At 35.6% G+C, this 17,574-nt stretch overlaps 1 protein-coding gene across 1 annotated transcript; it reads left to right on the plus strand.

Annotated features, from left to right (window-relative positions):
• Positions 1–11,660: 11,660 nt before the first annotated feature.
• Positions 11,661–13,690, plus strand: LOC118825415. The gene is made up of 6 exons (XM_036596000.1): positions 11,661–11,752; positions 11,961–12,329; positions 12,786–12,830; positions 13,062–13,169; positions 13,423–13,457; positions 13,565–13,690. Exons 1-6 carry the CDS (start codon positions 11,710–11,712, stop codon positions 13,688–13,690), a joined length of 726 nt encoding a protein of 241 aa, XP_036451893.1. The 5' UTR covers positions 11,661–11,709.
• Positions 13,691–17,574: the final 3,884 nt, after the last annotated feature.

Consider the following 17,574-nt stretch of genomic DNA (forward strand, 5'->3'; position numbering starts at 1 on the left):
GTATCCTCGCCTATGTTTACTCTCTATGTAAAATCCAAATAAATATTAAATTACAAAAAAAGATTCCTAATGAATGATTAAAGGATGAGAACATTTAACATGTTATTGCTCTTTTTATAACAGAAGACAGCAGAAGTCAACTACGCTGCTCTGACCTTTGGCAACAAACAGAGGAGGACAATGCAGAAGAGGACCAATTTGGACACTAAAGTCATATATGGAGCTGTACGACACCAAGAGGAGTTATAACTTGCAGCAAAACTGACACATTTCTTCAACACAAAGCTGGATCATGAAGTACTTCACTGCCATTGTTTTCAGATGAATTTAGAATTGATGTTAAAATGTAGCATTAGGTCTGTGTTGTTGCTTTCTCTCCACCAGAGGCCTCTATGAGAATGAAATATATGGCGCTGCAGTTATAGCCTTTATATTTACACTGATTTACACCAGAAGCAGCAAGCTGCACCTATAATGTTTGTTTCTAATATAGTGGCCAGTGTGTGTTGACCTGATATACTTCATGTTTTACAGAAACAAGAAGGTCTGCTATGTGATATCCCAAAACATATTTCCTATGTCTTCCTTAAACAAAGTGAAAAATTAGAATAAATAATATCAAATAAGAACAATATTAAAAATTATTTTCCACTACTGTGACATGAAATAATGTAAAACATTTTTTATTGCACTGCATAATATAATGTATATTTTAACTGTTTGCTGTTGAATCAACAAGCTGACAAATGTCAATTGTTGGTCATTATTTATCAAAGCTGCGTAAAAAATGCAAATGATGAATAAGCTTCGGTTTGTAAAATCAACTCTGGCCTACCAGCACCTCATTTACATATCAGTTATATGAAGCACACCTTAATTCATGCAGATGTTTCAGTAGAGAACCAATGAAACTACAGCATTCAGCGGATCAAGAGGCAATAGCTGTGCTCATAGGAGGAGCATGAGGTCGAGCAATGAGTGCACTGCTCCCCCTACTGACTGTTTATACTGTTACATTTTCGATGATTCTAAAGAATTAAATGTGAAATAAACAAAATGTCTTAAAAACTGAGTGTGTGATTGATGTGATTGTGTAACATGATTATTTTCCTAGAATAAAATTAAATGCTGCATTATTGCTGACTATTCACTTAGTCAATCAATTAACCAAATTTAGTTGAAAACTGGCATCAAAATAAACTAGAAACACTTAGCCTTGATGATTACAGGGCGCTGCTGATTCTAAAGATAACTCACATAGGACTTTTCCAGCAATGTGAAGTTGAAAGGCCTTAACAAGCAGTACACTATGCTATGATCAGAATAAATTTCAGAACAGCATAGTCAACATATTGAAGTATAGTCAATAAATGTGAAATCAGTCTGGAAAAGGTTTACAAACCCATTACTACGGTTCCGGGACTCCAGCGAACTACAGTGAAACGCACGCTCTTCAAATGGAGAACAGAATATTTTTTTAGTCAGTAACTGTGAAATCAGTCTAGAAAAAGTTACAAAGCCATTTGTAAGACTCTGAGACTCCAAGGAACAACAGACAACTTGAAACAATGATGAATCTTCTTCCCAAAGCACAGGAACGACTCATCCAGGAAGTCACAAAAGAACCCAGACAAACATCAAAGGAACTGCAGGGCTTGCTTGCCTCAGCTAAGGTCAGCCAGGTAAGGTCAGCCAGCATTCAGGAATCCACTGGCCAAAAACAGTGGGAGAGCTGCAAGGTGAAAACAATTGCTAACCAAGAGGAACATAAAAGCTTGTCTCACTTTTGCTAAACAACACCTTGATGACCCCCAAACTTTTTGGAATATGGAAATGTTCTGAGCACCAAAGAATTTAAAGTGGAACTTTTTGGAAGACAGGGGTCCCACTACATCTGGAATAAAGCTAACATAGCATTCAAATATGTGGTGGTAGTAGTGTGATAGTGTGGGGATGCTTTGGTGCTTCAGGGCCTGGGTGACTTGCTATTACTTATGATTACTTATGGAACCATGAATTCTACTCTCTAACAGAAAATCCTCAAGGAGAATGTCCAGCCATTAGTGCTTGATCTGTAGCTAAAATGCAGTTGGGTTACGCAGCAGAACAACGATCCGAAGCACAAGAGCAAGGCCACCTATAAATGGCTCAAAAGAAAAAAAAATAGAAAGGTGGAGTCGTCTAGTCAAAGTCATTACTTGAAGAAGAGTGGGTAAAAATTCCTCTAAAGTGATGCGCAAGACTGATCTCCAGTTATAGGAAGCACTTGGTTGCAGTTGTTGCTACTAAAGCTGGCACAATCCGTAAGTCTGTGGGGGGACTATTTTCCTTCCAAAAATGAAATCATAATTTAAAAACTTCTTTTGTGTTTTCTACATGTTCTCTTTGTCTTATTGCATTTTGTATGTGGATCTAACACCATTTAGTATGACAAATATGCAAAAATTGAGGAAATCAGGAGAGGACAAATACTTTTTCACAGCTCTGTAGCTACAGAACATGGACTGTGAAGTAAGCTTTTCACTGAAATAGATCAACTATGTTGGTATGTTAACATGCCCAACGCTATATTCCATAACTCCATCTAATCTGTCAAATATAACACAGAGCTGTTCTAGTAAAAGGTAGCAGTAATACTGCATGTTACAGCTCACTGAAGCAAATTTATAGAATAAAGACTAAAATCTGAAGGAGCAAACCTATGTTTTGAGTGTGAAGCCATTATCTAAGCTACTCCTGCTCCTTTATACTGTCTTTGTCGAAGCTAGCGTTAGCTGTGCGAGCAAACTAAAAAAGTTTCACACACCACAACACAGGTTAACTTCCAGCTTACTGATGCTTCATGTAATCATTGTATGCACGCTGTAGAGCAGTGGTTGAGAACCACTATTGTAGAGCATCTAGAGAGCTGACTGTCAATGACTGAAGGAGGTAGCTGTAGGCATGTTTTAGCATTTACTGCCTTTTAATACCGTCACTACACAATTCATGGATAAACCAGGGTAAACTGAGCTTAGTGTAAACATTTTTCTCAACATAAACTGATTACATTTAATTATGTGTTATACAGTTATTGTTTATTGTTTGTGGTTAGGCCATCTATGCCATCAGAACACCTCGGGTAAATAATTTATTGGCAATCTAATTATGGACTACTGTTATCTGATATGACAGTTATGTTTTAGAGCACATCTGTCAGGCTTCAGTCCTTGCAGGGCAAAAATACTGTAGACTTCAGCACACTGCCTCATTAAACACACATGATTCAGCTCATCAGCTAATTAGCAAGGCCTTCATGAACTGATTTCAGAGTGTTAAATGAGCGTAAACGCTAATCTCTGTGGCACTTTGGCCAAGAAGGTCCCCAGTCTGACATGCCTGTTTTAGAGTAACTCAGTGATTATAAATAATGTAATAATCTGTGTGTTTACCACTGGGTCCAACAGCTTTTCTAATATTTTATTATATTACAGACAGACATATATCTGCGTTTCTAAGCCCTGCAATGATATGCACACAATATCTATGATTTCTTCGTAAGTGCAACAAAAACTGCAATATCAAGAGCATATCTATCCTCCTGTATTGTACATAAGCTAGTTCTTCATTCTAAGTGGTTTTTGGCCAAGTTTCTAAGGCCATGTCTGTAAAATTGACCTAAAAGGCTTAGCATTCACAGAGCAACTCTGCTACATTCCTTGTATGAATAATATACGTTTTAATGTATTCATCTAAAGAAACTGTAACCCAACTGGCCAATCATATCGCTGTATGTAAAACTGACAATGCTCCTCCCCTTTCCTTTACCTTACCAGAGTCTGCTTTTTAGATGAATTAACAGTAGAGGAGAGGGAGGTCTTCTTTAAGCCAACCTGAATATGACTGTATTATTATATCTAACTTTTCTAGTACTGACCCAGTGTGAGTATACTTGAAAACCACTTAAATAGTCTAATTCTTTAGCATTTAGACTTTAGGGAGATTTAGAGTTTGGGATGGTGAAGTTGGAAAAGTTAGAAACATTTATGATCTTAAGCTTTTTTTATGGTATTTAATACGTAACTGCATTTGTGCACCCTGTCATTTTAAGGTGGATGTGCTGCTGGAAGTTCTGTCTTACAGCTGGAGTCAACAGTGAGGGTCCAGCCTGGACTCTCCACCAGTCTCGAGTGCCATGTTCTGCTAGATGGGCATTTTTTAATATTCTGGATAAAAATTCCTCTTAATGGAGCCCCAGTCTGTATAGCTACTGCTAAATCATTTGTGGACGACGTGACAATGTGTAAACATTTTGAAAACAATTCCAGAATCAAAGTCGCATGGAACCAAAAGACCTTCAATCTGTCATTTTCATCAGTGGAACACACAGATATTGCAACATACGTTTGTGGAACATACAATTATGGACAATATACTTTTGGAAATGGGAGTAAGCTGATCTTTGAAGAACACACTGGTGGTGAGTATAAAATAGAATTTAGACTTTTTGTAAAAACACTATTATTGAGAGAACTGACAGATTATTTCTGCTCTTAATTTCCAATTCTTCAGTAGAAGACACATAAATTACTAAAGTAAAAATAAAAGAACCATTAATAATTTCAGTTTCTTTAGCTCAGTCCTTGTTGCTAAGTCACATCAGTTTCATAATTGTAAACTGTTTTCTTATTTACAATTTCAGTGCCGGGACAAGTATATAACTGAAATAAACAGAGGGTACCCGGAGCTTATGGCTCCTTAGGGTAAACGCCCCCTGGATTTTATATTCTCTTTGAAACTAGATGGTACCAAATCAATTTAGCTCTCTACTAAACACCTGTTCATCATTATGTACTGTCAATGTTTGACAACTTATAAGTTCATGGCATGCAGTGGAAGAAAGTTGATCTAATAAATCACAGCTGTTTTCAAAAAATGTAGATTTATATTCTGAAGGGCAAGCATATAAATGTATAATGCATATATCTTTTGACAAAAAAACATTGTATGTATAGATGTAGTACAGCTGTATGATGTGTAGACGTGGTGGAAAGTATTAGTACCCTCGTATTTTATTCAATTAATGCAACAGTGTTCTTGAAAAGTGTTGAAGTTAAGAGATCTTTTGTCATCTATACATCCATGTCTTTAGTATGCAGTGAAACAAAACAAAAAACTGAAAGCTGTGAAACTGAATTTTCGCTACTTTTACAAAAGACTACAAAGTCTAATTGACCTGAGCAATACTGTTGATAGATTTTAGAAGTCATAAGAAATAACTATTGTAGTGATATTACAAGCAGACAGTTACCTTTTAATTAGCATCATGTGTCTTCAATTCTATAATCATTCATTGAGCCAGTTTAAATGGAGTAATGTACTCACTCTGCATCTCTGTGTATCGCATTAAATATAAAAAGAGAAGATAAAGCTGAGAGTTGTCTTTGAAGGTCAGGAAGAAGGTAATAGCCAAAATATTAAAAGCAAAAGTTACACGACCATTTCCAAAAAGCTTAATATTCCTGTGACCACTTTTGCAGACATAATCTAGAAGTTTAAGGCTCATGGGAGTGTAGGCAGCATCCCTAGACGTGGCTGCAAAAGAAAATTTGGAGGCATTTTGAAGCAAAACATAGAACAAACTGTCAGAAAACTGCGTGTAAGTCGCAGGTCGTGGGTGCTCAGCATACCTCAAACAGCATCTGAGAATGGATGAGAAGAAAACACTGGGCCATTCTGAAGTGGCCTGCTGATATGTATAACATTGAACATCTCTAGAAAGAGCTGAAACTCACAGTTGGGAGAAGTCAGGCACACATCAATTCTGAGATAACTGGAGCACTTAGCTTAGGAAAAGTGGGCCAAATTACCAGTAGAGAAATGTAGAAATTTCATTCATTGCTCCAGAAAGAGCTTTACTCCAGTTTTCTGAAGGCTGTGCTACAAAATATTAGACAAAGGGCCCCAATATTTTTGTCCATGCCATTTTCATTTGTTTTATAATTGAAATAATGTCTCACAGATAAAAAATGTTTTTGTTCTATTAAATGTGAAATTAACAATAAAACTATTTCAGTCTTAAATTTTAACCTGGTTTAGAGAAAATTTTAACTTTTTTGGAAAAGTGAAAGGCCAATATGTTTGGCCGCATAAGTAGCCTATTAGATGAAACCAGAGATCACCAGAGGCTCTGTTGTGCCAAACATGTGGGAAAAGGGCTAAATACTCTAAATATCTAGGGGCCTTTTGTCCCATGGTGGGGCCATTTTACTTTTGTTGTAGGTACAACACCCCATTGCCTCCTTAATCATGCTTTCATTCTTTTGGCACAGATTGGTCCATCAGTATCCAATAAATATAAATATTTTTCATGGCTATACATACAATAGTGAAATCGGGAGAAACAAACACTTACTATACTTGTCTTTACAGCAGTTTCACCAAACACAAACAGAAGTACTGATGAGAAAGATGGTGAGTATGAACTGATCATACAATAAGTGTTTTATTCTAAAGTTATTGGTATTAGGATAATATCATGGTATAATTAACTGAAAAGGTATCACTTTTATCTCTATATGAAAACTGGAAATATTTTAGTTAAAATTTGTGCTTAACTACTTTCTTTTGTAGTAAAAGGGAAAAAGCATGTGTTTGAATACCTAGTGGCTGCATTAGCAGCAACTAATGGAGCATCAGTTTTTCTCATCATTTTTCTTTGTCGCCGCTTAACAAAGAATAAATCAGGTAAGAATTAACAGCATGTCATATGTAACCACATATTAAATAAATATAACAAAGAATTTTCAGCATAGTCACACTGTTGTTGTCTCGGTTGAAGATACTGATTTAAATGCTTAGCAATTTATTTGTTTCAGATATTGCTTAAAAACTCTTATCTTGATCACAAATGCATTTATGGTGTGTGCTATGTATTTGTATCTATTTCTGTAGGTGTAACAAGTGAAGTCAGCACTGCAAGTGACAGTGTAAGTGGTGGTTAGATGTGGATTGATGAATTAAATACCTGTACAATACAACAATTTAAAGTTATGAAAACATAATCCAAAAAGCTATGATATTTGTCCCAGAGCTCTTTAAATATTCCACATAATTGAGGTTGTAATTAATGCTTAAATGCTTAAGGGGGAATTCTGTCTTTAAATTAGTATACATCATATTATTTTCTGTGTTATGCAGTATTCTGTAGTGAAGCACTGTAGCCCTTAGTCTCACTGGTTTGACAGAATTCATTATTATATAAACTTTGTGACAAGTTTATTACCCTTTCAGCCAGAGAAAAGATGACAAACTGAGTTAAGGTACATAGCCAGGCGGTTACCTTGCTGACCTTTGTTTTAGCTTGCTGTCACCCTCAAATAACAAGTCTTGTAATGATGATTTGAAGAGTTACCACGGATATACAACTGCAATAAGACAATCGGCTTCTTAGTGAAGTTTCCCTCAAAAACAAAAAGAAAACAAAAAATCAAACAGCCCTCCCCCAAAAATCCACCCCAAAGCAGCTGTAGTTGTTCAAAAGTTCATCCTACTTTCTAGATATATCATCAGAAGGGTATTTTCCTAGTCTTTAAATTGCAAAATCGAGCTCTAGAGAATACAACTGTAGAAAAGTATTATGGTGTTTACACCAAATGTATTGATGACATTTTCATTTTGGATAAAGTGTCCTTTTAAAATGTGATTTTTCTTCCTTAACAGAAGACAGATGAATTAAACTACGCTGCTCTGAATTTTGGCCAAAAACAGAGGAGAACCAGACAGAAGAGAACAAATGTGGACACCACAGTCGTATATGGAGCTGTACGACACAAAGAGGAATTTTAGCTAAATTATAACAAAATCTATGCACATCTGAGTACAGTGTCTGTGTGAATAATGCTCTGTAAAATCCACTCCACATTGTTTCATCACTCACTTCTTAAAACAAAAAGCTACATAAATTGTTGCATTTATCAAAGTGAAGTAAACTAGAGTAAACATGGCCCCATCATTAAATCTAATTCACAATCTATTTGTCAGATCAGTTCAGAATTGATGGTGAAATTTATCATTGTGTTTGTTTTACTGCCAGCTCTCTATCATTTTATCTTACTTTTGTAATATATTGTGTTATTGTCTGTTACATACTATCAGCAGACCATTACAAAAAGTGCATAGATGTTTCATGAATTTCTTTTTAAAAACTCCTTAAATATCAGATAGTAACTGGCATGCAGTAAATATTTTGTCTTTATATGCTCCATATTTACACTCACCATCCATTTTATTAGAAATAGCTGTTGTACTTTTACTCACTGACCACTTTATGAGATCCATCTTTCTATACAGATGTACGTTTACTGACTGTTATTGTCTGTTGTCACATACAATTTGTCAACCTCTGTCTACCCCCCTCAACACTGGTCAGTTTTGACCACAAAACCGCTGGTGACCAAATATGACCATATATTTTTTGATGGATCATTCTCAATACAGCAGTGACACTGGCATGGTAGTGGCATGGTAGTGCTGGTACGAGTGCAATAAAGTGAGTGATTACTTAAAAAACAAATTTCAAGACCTTTATGACTGACCTGCTGGCAAACAGACACAGCAGCAAGTAGGTCTAAACAAAATTTCTTCGTCTCACTTAATTTATTTTAAGTAGTAAAAAAATAATTTAGTTGTCTAGAAAAAGGGGCCTTTGGTACAAACAAAAACCCATCAGTGGTAAAACCATATTACTGACTCCAAGTGAAGTCTACTGGTTGTTAGCTGCTTTACTATCACACCGCCAGTAGGTGGCATGCTAAGCTAAAAATCCTAATCCTTAAAATTTCCATAATCTTCTAAGAGAAGGTTTACTTGTATAATGTTTATTTTTCAAAACCATACAAAACAATGAAAAGCATACACATTCATTTGGAAATGTTTCAGTGGGTTTACTGTAGGATGTCTTTTAAGACAAACACCAATATATGCCAAGTCAAGTCGAATTTGTCATTCCTTAATAAAAATTATATACAATGGAATGAAATGTTGAAAACGTGCCACTGCAGTGCAGCAAAATCAACTGAAAAGTCAACTGAGCAAAAGATTTTGTGAGACTTAATTTGAACATGGGATTACTGCAGAAACACTCATCAAATATAGAAATTATTGTGTTTAAGTTGTGCTTAAGAATTACACATTCTAATAGGGGACTCATGATATGCATGTTAACATATGTATTTATGTACACACTGTGAATTCAATATAGTTAGATTTCATGCTGTAAAATGTGTGATAATGGGAATTACTTCTACACTTCTATTAACACAATCCCTGATATTCCAAAAAGTAATAACTATAAATGAATAGAAATGAGTGGTTTTCAAAAACAAAGCACACTATACCACTGATTTGGTTAGTCAGCCTTGGATGGTTGATTAGCCAAGCTGTTAGAAATGGCAAGCAGAGAGAGCAAGCTTAAGCTGGAACAAGCATGAAATTATCCTTGATTGCATCTCCTGTCTGGGAACGCTTCGGTTACCCAGTCAAGTACAATAATGAAGAGCAAAGTATGGTAGTATGCCACTGTTCAGCATCAGTATCTAATAACAATGCTAATACCTCAGACATTACTGGACAGGCAAAACAAATAATTCGCTCTATAGGGATGTTAATAGCTTCTGATTTGTGCCACTGCTCAGCTGTAGAGCCCTGGATTCCATAGTTTGCTGAAAAGAAATTAATTGGTTTAATAGTTATGTTTTTATTACCTATAACGACACATTTGCCAAACATACATGTGCAACATTTAACATAAACATTACCCTTTGTTCATTTTATTTTATTTTGTTTTTAAAAATGCCTTGAGCCATAATACATATATATATATATATATATATATATATATATATATATATATACACACACACACATACATATGTATGTGTGTGTGTGCGTGTGTATAAATATATATATATATATATATATATATATATATATATGTATTTATCATATTGTGGTACACAAAAACTAATTTTTGCATTGTATTATGAAATTTGTGTATCATTACATCCCTACAAGTAAAAAACCTACCCAACTTTGGCCATTACCTACACTATGAACCTGACTTTGATTATTGGGGACATCTTTTTGAAGAGACACCATTCTCAGGATTATTAGGGATGTAAATGTACACAAAATATCAGATTCAGCATCAGTACAATATAGTGGTGTCTTAATTCAATGCAGTTTTCAATATAGCAAAAAGAAGTGGCTACAAAAAATATGCCTGATAGTGATAAGTTAATGTAAATGTTGTAAGAGCATTCAACATTATAAAAGTGCAATTTTTGAAACACTAGCTATGTATCCCGGCCTAATGCTCTGGCCACAAGCCAATATGTTAGCCCCATCTAAAACACTAGCCAACATGCTTAATACACAATATTTTTATAACGTCCTATATTTTTCTCCATGCTCACCAGTCAAAAAAGACAATAAGGTTTCGTGACATTCTGGCCTATTTTATGTTGTAAAAGTAGGCACAAGTAGGCACAAGCTTGAGTGAATTCCCTAATTACAATGGTCACTGACCTCTAGTTAGCTTGATCCTTGTTTAATTATACAGGGCCTTGAAACATATTCTAGCGATAGCTAGGAATTTAGCTACAAAGACTGTATTTCAGTGAAGTCTTAAACAACTTTCCATTGACAGTGGAATTGGTTTATGCTCTTATGAAGGATTTCCAAACTAGCAAAATATGTCTGGCATCTTGTTGAGCAGAAAATCTGCCTTCTGGACCCTTTCCCTGCCTACAGTCTACTGCTGCCACCGCTGTCTTTTATCTATAAAATGAGGCACTGTGCCTGACTAGTCAACAGAAGCCCACAGCACCGACTAGTGGACACATCAGTCAACTAGTCAATGCAAACTCTTCTTTCTGTATGTATACATGACTCTACAAGAAACAAGAAGCATGTATGCAATCAGAAATATAGTGCTCCCTTTAATGTCTTCTGCGTATATGTTTCATAGTGTGTATTTTTTTTCAAGTTACAAGTCTCACAATCTTTGAGCCAGTATGGAGTTTTGGTTGTCTTCCTTGAATGTCTTTAGCCTTTTGCATGTTCTTGGAATCCCATATTTCTTTCTGAATGCAAGAAAAACTTTAGTATTAAGATTCTAATATGGACCTACCATATATATATATATATGTAACCAAAAAGGACTTTGGAGCAATGCTGTAGAACAATCACTTTTGGTACCCTAAAAATTCTTTTACTGGATGATTCATTAAGGAACATTTTTTGTAAGATGTGTGAGTGCAAAGAACCTTTATCAAGTTTTAAGAACCTTTAAATAATGTAAAGGTTCTACACCAAATATTTTTTCCAAAATCTATACATCCAATAAATAGTTCTTTCAGACATTTCAGATCTAAAAGACATGATATGATTCTAGTTCTTCTAGTTATTCTTAATCTTTGGTCCTTTTCATCATCTCCATAATACTGACAAAGGGTTTAGCATTCACTGAGAGAAGCTTTGCTGCATTGAAAACATTTTAAGAGTTACATATGTCAGCTATCGTAGTCAACAAATGTAAGTGAAACTGACCAATCAGCAAGTTGCATGTAAAAGTGGCAATACCCTACATCAGCCCACCTCTTTCCTTGATCTTAGGAGAGTTCAAATTTTAGATGATCAGAGGAAAGTCCTCTTTAAGTCAACCTCAATATGACTGGATTATTATATCTAACTTTTCTAGTCGTGGTCCAGAGTGAGTATATACCTTTACCTCTTGTTGAATCCATCTAATCTAGAGAAACTTGGCTACAAAATAAAATGTTTAACCAGTAAAACATGGAAATTAACAGATTCACAGTTTAAGGCACAAAGATATGAATTTTCCTTTAATAGTTTGTCATATGATTCTCAAGTTTAAGTCAATAGATAATCACTGCATTTCTGCATCCTGTCATTTTAAGGTGGACATGCTTCTGGAGGTTTTATCTCACAGCTGGACTCAACAGTGAAGGTACAGCCTGGACACTCCACCAGTCTCAAGTGTCACATTCTGCTAACTGGGCACTTTTATTTATTCTGGATCAAAATTCCTCGTAATAAAGCTCCAGTCTGTGTAGCTACAGCTAAATCATTAAAGGACGATGTGGCAATGGGTGAACAATTTGAAAACCATTCCAGAATCAAAGGCACATGGAACCAAAAGACCTTCAATCTGTCGTTTTCATCAGTGGAACAAGCAGATGTTGCAACATACATTTGTGGGCTTTTTGCTTATGAAAAGCTTTTTTTGGGAAATGGGAGTAAGCTCATGCTTGAAGAACATTCTGAGGGTGAGTACTATGGAAAGGACTGATGTCTCAATTTTACTACTTAATTATTTTTAATATGAAGACGCACTTAGTAAATGCCTAGCTGTTCAATGCTTCTATTAAATACACTGTGATTATCCATCAGCTAAATTTTATTATTACATAAAACTTTACAGAATCTACATTTTACTAAAATAGACTGGGTTGACAAATTAAGAAAATACAAACAAACAGTTTCTGGGCTTTTTGGATTTTAGTCCTTATTGTTCTTTAAATATTCCAAATCCAGTGCTCAGACAAAATTATCATTTGTTATATTTAACCTATTCGTTAAGCAATAATTTACTATCATACTAGTAGTAAGACCTTTAAGCTGAATCCAGTCTTTTCAATCAGACTATTTTGCCAAGTTTTAAATCTATAATTGATTTTCAGAGTAAGATTACACATATTACTTGTGAATGTACTGTTTTACAGCAGTTTCACCAAACACAACGACCAAAGACAATGAAAAGATAGATGGTAGGTGATCTGCTTCTGTCATACACTTTATAGTTAACTGTGCCCTCTTGTTATAAAGTTATTTAATTGGGACACTTAACAACCATTTTCATTACTGTATAATAATTTAAATGCATCACATTTAATTTTACGTGAGATGAACAGTTGCTTTAAATGTACTTGCAAAAATCATATGAATATTTCAGTTAAACTTATCTTTATCTTTAAAAATTACTTTTTTTGTGATTCCAGGAAAAAGGCTATGGTTTCAATACCTAGTGCCTGCATTAGCAACAACTAATGTGGCATCCATATTGTTCATCATTTTACTCATTCATCTCTTAAGGAAGAAAAGATCAGGTAAGAATGTGTAAAAACTCTACTACTGAGAATCATAAACAGCATGTCATATTTATCCACATAAATACAAAGAAGAATTAGCGAGTTGTTAAAGCATGTGCAAAGTTCTACATTTAACACTTTGTTAAAGCATTATACTTCATGAAACACTTAGTAATTTATTCATTTATTTCATAAAATTAAATATATTGCTGTTACTTTTTACCACAAATGCAATTTATAGTGTGCATTACATGTGTGTATGTTTTTGTAGGTGTAACAGGTGAGGTTAGCAGCGCAAGTGATAATGTAAGTGGTAGTTAAATGTGGACTGATTAAACTGATAAATGTACAATATAACATTTAGAATCTCAAAGCTATGAAAATAATCTCAGTGACTTTTTTGTAAAAAACAGAAGACAGATGAAGTAAACTACGCTGCTCTGACTTTCGGGAACAAACAGAGGAGAACTGTACAGAAGAGGACCAATGTGGCCACCACGGTCGTATATGGAGCTGTGCGACACCAAGAGGCATTATAACTCTACACAGAAATAAATGGGCATCTAAAATGCAAAGTACAGTATCTCTGTTCATAACGCTCTGTAAAATCCACCTTCTGTTCACAGTGTTTTAGCACTGATTCCCAAGGAAAGCCAAACTGACACTCACCTGTACAAATCTGAAGTAAATTATACCAATTATTAACTCAAAATTTCTTTATTTAAAATCCAAAATGTTTCTATTTAAATCACCATTTCCTTCATAGACAATGTTCTTAGTCCATCCTAGAATTCATAGCAATTTTTAGCATTTTAGTCAGTATTGTTCTCCACGTATGGTATTGTAGTTGCAACTTGTGTGTCATTTTGTGAGAGTCTGTTGGTACTTTAGTCAGTTAATTTTTGTAAAATTAAATTCACACATTAACAAAATGCTGTATAAATGAATGCACGTTTCATGTGTTTGTCAACAACTAAATTATCTGATAGTATAAAGACAGTATTTATACTGGATATCCTCCAGATTTACACTCAACATCCACGTTTTTTGGAAACACCTACCTTACTGACCGTACTTCCACTCACTGACCGCTTTATGAGGTCCACCTTACATGTCCTCTATACAGACCGCAACCACTGAAAAAGAGACGCAAGATGGAGTAGGAGACACATCAATACAGTATAATTTAGAAAATAGGTGGGTTAAAAAGTAGCATAGATATACGGAGGCCAAAGTATCAACATTTTATTAATTATTAATACTTTCAATATGCATTGAATTTGTTTAGATCAATAGATAACCAAAGTAGACTGATTCCCCACTCTAGGGAGAAATCAGAAAGACCACTACAGTCTACACTCTTAAAAGAGATGGTGTTTCAAGGGTTCTTAAGTACAAAAAAATAGTTCTATATTGAACCATGAACACTCAAAGAACCATCTGTATGATTAAAGAGTTCTTTGCATCATGAAAGGGTTCTTCAGATCTTCAATCTTGACATCATAACAATAGAAGAACCATTTTCAAAAAGGTTCTATACAGAAGCATGTACAGCACAATCACCATCAGTCTGAAGAACCATTTCATGATGCAAAGAACCCTTTAATCATGCAGAGGGTTCTTTCAGTGTTCATGGTTCTATACAGAACCATTTTTTCTAAAGAACCGTTGAAGAAGCGTCTTTTTCAATAGTGTAGGCCACCCAGTCAATGGACTAGGTTTTAACTTTATTCACTTGCTGCTAATTTGTCTACCACACATTGTGTTTTTCTTTGCAAGTGAGATGAACATAGTAATTTCAAGTTAGTCAGACGTTAAAAAGAATGAATAATTGGTAGCCAAAAGTAATATACTGTAAAATGTCATCACAATACTTAACTTTAACACAACTCAAATCTGTAAATACTGAAAAAATGGAATTATTTCACGGCTTGAGTAGCACGGTAATATTGTATGGCGGGGTCTGCAGCGATTCTCAACACTGTGAATATAGTTACATGGACATTTTTAAATATGAAGAACCCGCACATACACTGACTCACACTTAGCGGGCTGAAGATGCTCCAAACGCTGTTAGCACTCAAACCAGGGTGCTGTGCAAGTGTGCTCCTTCCTTCTTTACACCCTTGTCTTTGTTTGGACATAAAATCTTCGTCCTAACGGCATATTTCAGTCGGGTAGCTAACTGAGCTAGCTAGCGGCCTTTAACTGCCTCTACCTGCCTAGTTAGTCAGCTAATGTTCTTAGCTTGTTTACTTGGACTGCTGAAACAATGTAATAAACACACCTTTCCTGTGGGGGGATATAGCCTGTGCCCCTCTCCTCTTTCTCTCATGTCTTTTTTGGAATAAACCCTTGTTTTTGCCTGAAGCGTTTTTCTTTCTCATACTCTCACTCAGTACAGTCTCTCATCTCAGCTAAATAAAAGTACAAGCTCAAGGAAGCGTAGCAGAGTGCCAGTGAGGTTTGTTTGTTTGTTTGTGTTTTGTTTTTAAGGGGATCAGATTGAAACTACATTAATGAATATTGTATGCTCTTTGAGCTATTTAACTATGTGACAGGTAACTGTACAACAGATTAATAATCATATTGCACTTCACCGATATATATCAAATTCATCCTGCTTACTGTAATGTTTATGGGACCCTGGAATCGTCACCATTCTTCACCCCACTAGAGAAGACCCCGACTACACACGGACCTAAAGGCCAGGTGTTTGTGTTAAGTGGTCAGTAACCGTAGCAAAAACTACAAGGTGAAGTTGAGCTGCTTTAATGTCAGACCACCAGCAGATGGCGCGTTTTACTAAAAATGAATTTCCACCGCTTCCACAGTCCTCACGCAAGGAAACTGAAGTGCCTGTTTTCATTATAAAAATGCAAAACATAAAGCATTTCTGTTGACAAAACGATAAATATACTGCTCTTTCAGACATATTTGCAGATCCTCTCTGATCACAAACTAATTTACTGGACAGTTTGTAATTTTAAGTAATTGTAATGCTTTAAAAAAAGACTGGTTTAATTCAGGCATACTCCTCACTGCAGTAGTGGAAACGCTGTGCGGTAACACACTTTCAGACAGGGATTTTTCCACAGGAAGCTTTTTTAGGGTAAATGTCAATATGTGCCATTACAGTGCAGCTGAAAATGTCAAAATCAGCTGTGTGTAATATTCTGAAGAAAAGGAAGACTGAAGAAAGAAGACTAAAAATAAAATTGCAGAGGAGAAACGGGCAGAAACGCTAAAACCTATTGCTAATTTAGAAAAAGGTGCACTGACAGCATGTAGTTGAACACATTAATGGGCCCATATCATGGAAACCTGTCAGGTGTAATACCCGCCGTCGACACCAGACGTCACCCTCACCTGAGTATTGATGTTTCCTAATGACGCCTTGATCTCTTTCACCTGCAGCTCGTCTACCTCCCTTTGTAAGACCCACACAAACACATGCTCTCTGCAAAGTAATGTTGGTTTGTTGGCGTACAGAGTCTTTTATCACTGCTGTTGCTGGATTCATGGTTAACTTGGTCTTTTTTCTGAATTCTTGGACTATTTTTTCTGGACTTTTGTCGGTACTTTTGCTGGTTTTTGTAAGCTATCTTGGTTTTTGACTATTTTGGACTGTCTCTGATTCTGTATTTTTGTGATTTTGATACTATGTTTTTGAATAAACGGGAAAAAAATGGATTCAAACACCTCTAGAGAGCCTTCATTATACTTATAATTTACTGTTTCTGTGTTGTCATGAATACCTTTACATTTATATATCCATATCCATTTACACATAACCATGAATTCAGCCTGCAGCAGTTTAGCCCCACCCTTTCACGCTTAAGCTATAAGGAGTGTTTCAGCCTGGACTGCTTTTCAAATGAGGCACAATATAGGACAGCCAATCACAACAAAGCTCATTTACATATCAGTCTTAAGACACAGTAAGAAAATCAAGCTGTTTGACTGTAAGGCACTTTCATTATGAAAGAATATGAATGAAACATCGTAATCGCTGAAGACAATCTGCAGCATAATGTACTTATTTAGTGTGAAACAATACAAACCATTGTTACTCAATTTAGACTGTGAGGTCAATTCTTCCCCCTGGTCGAGTTTTGTGAGAATGAAACCTACTACACAAGTGTCCCATGACATTCTGACCTGTACTATACTGTAGCGCATGCAGCTAGCATAAGACCGAGCATTGTCATACACTTAATTCCATAATTGCAATAGTCACTGAAGCTTTATTCAGATTGAACCTCAACAAAAGGGAGAGGGAGGCAGAAGGGGAGAGAGAATGGGGGTGGGGGAGAGGTCATTTGAGGCTAAAACAAATTTCAAATGCAAACCTGATAGTGCTGTTTCCATCCTTTCAGCCTTTCATGAATTGGAAATGAAAGGCCGAAGAAGGAGATTCAGA

Source organism: Colossoma macropomum, unplaced genomic scaffold (genome assembly GCF_904425465.1).
Source record: "Colossoma macropomum unplaced genomic scaffold, Colossoma_macropomum, whole genome shotgun sequence".
Classification (NCBI taxonomy): Eukaryota; Metazoa; Chordata; class Actinopteri; order Characiformes; family Serrasalmidae; genus Colossoma; species Colossoma macropomum.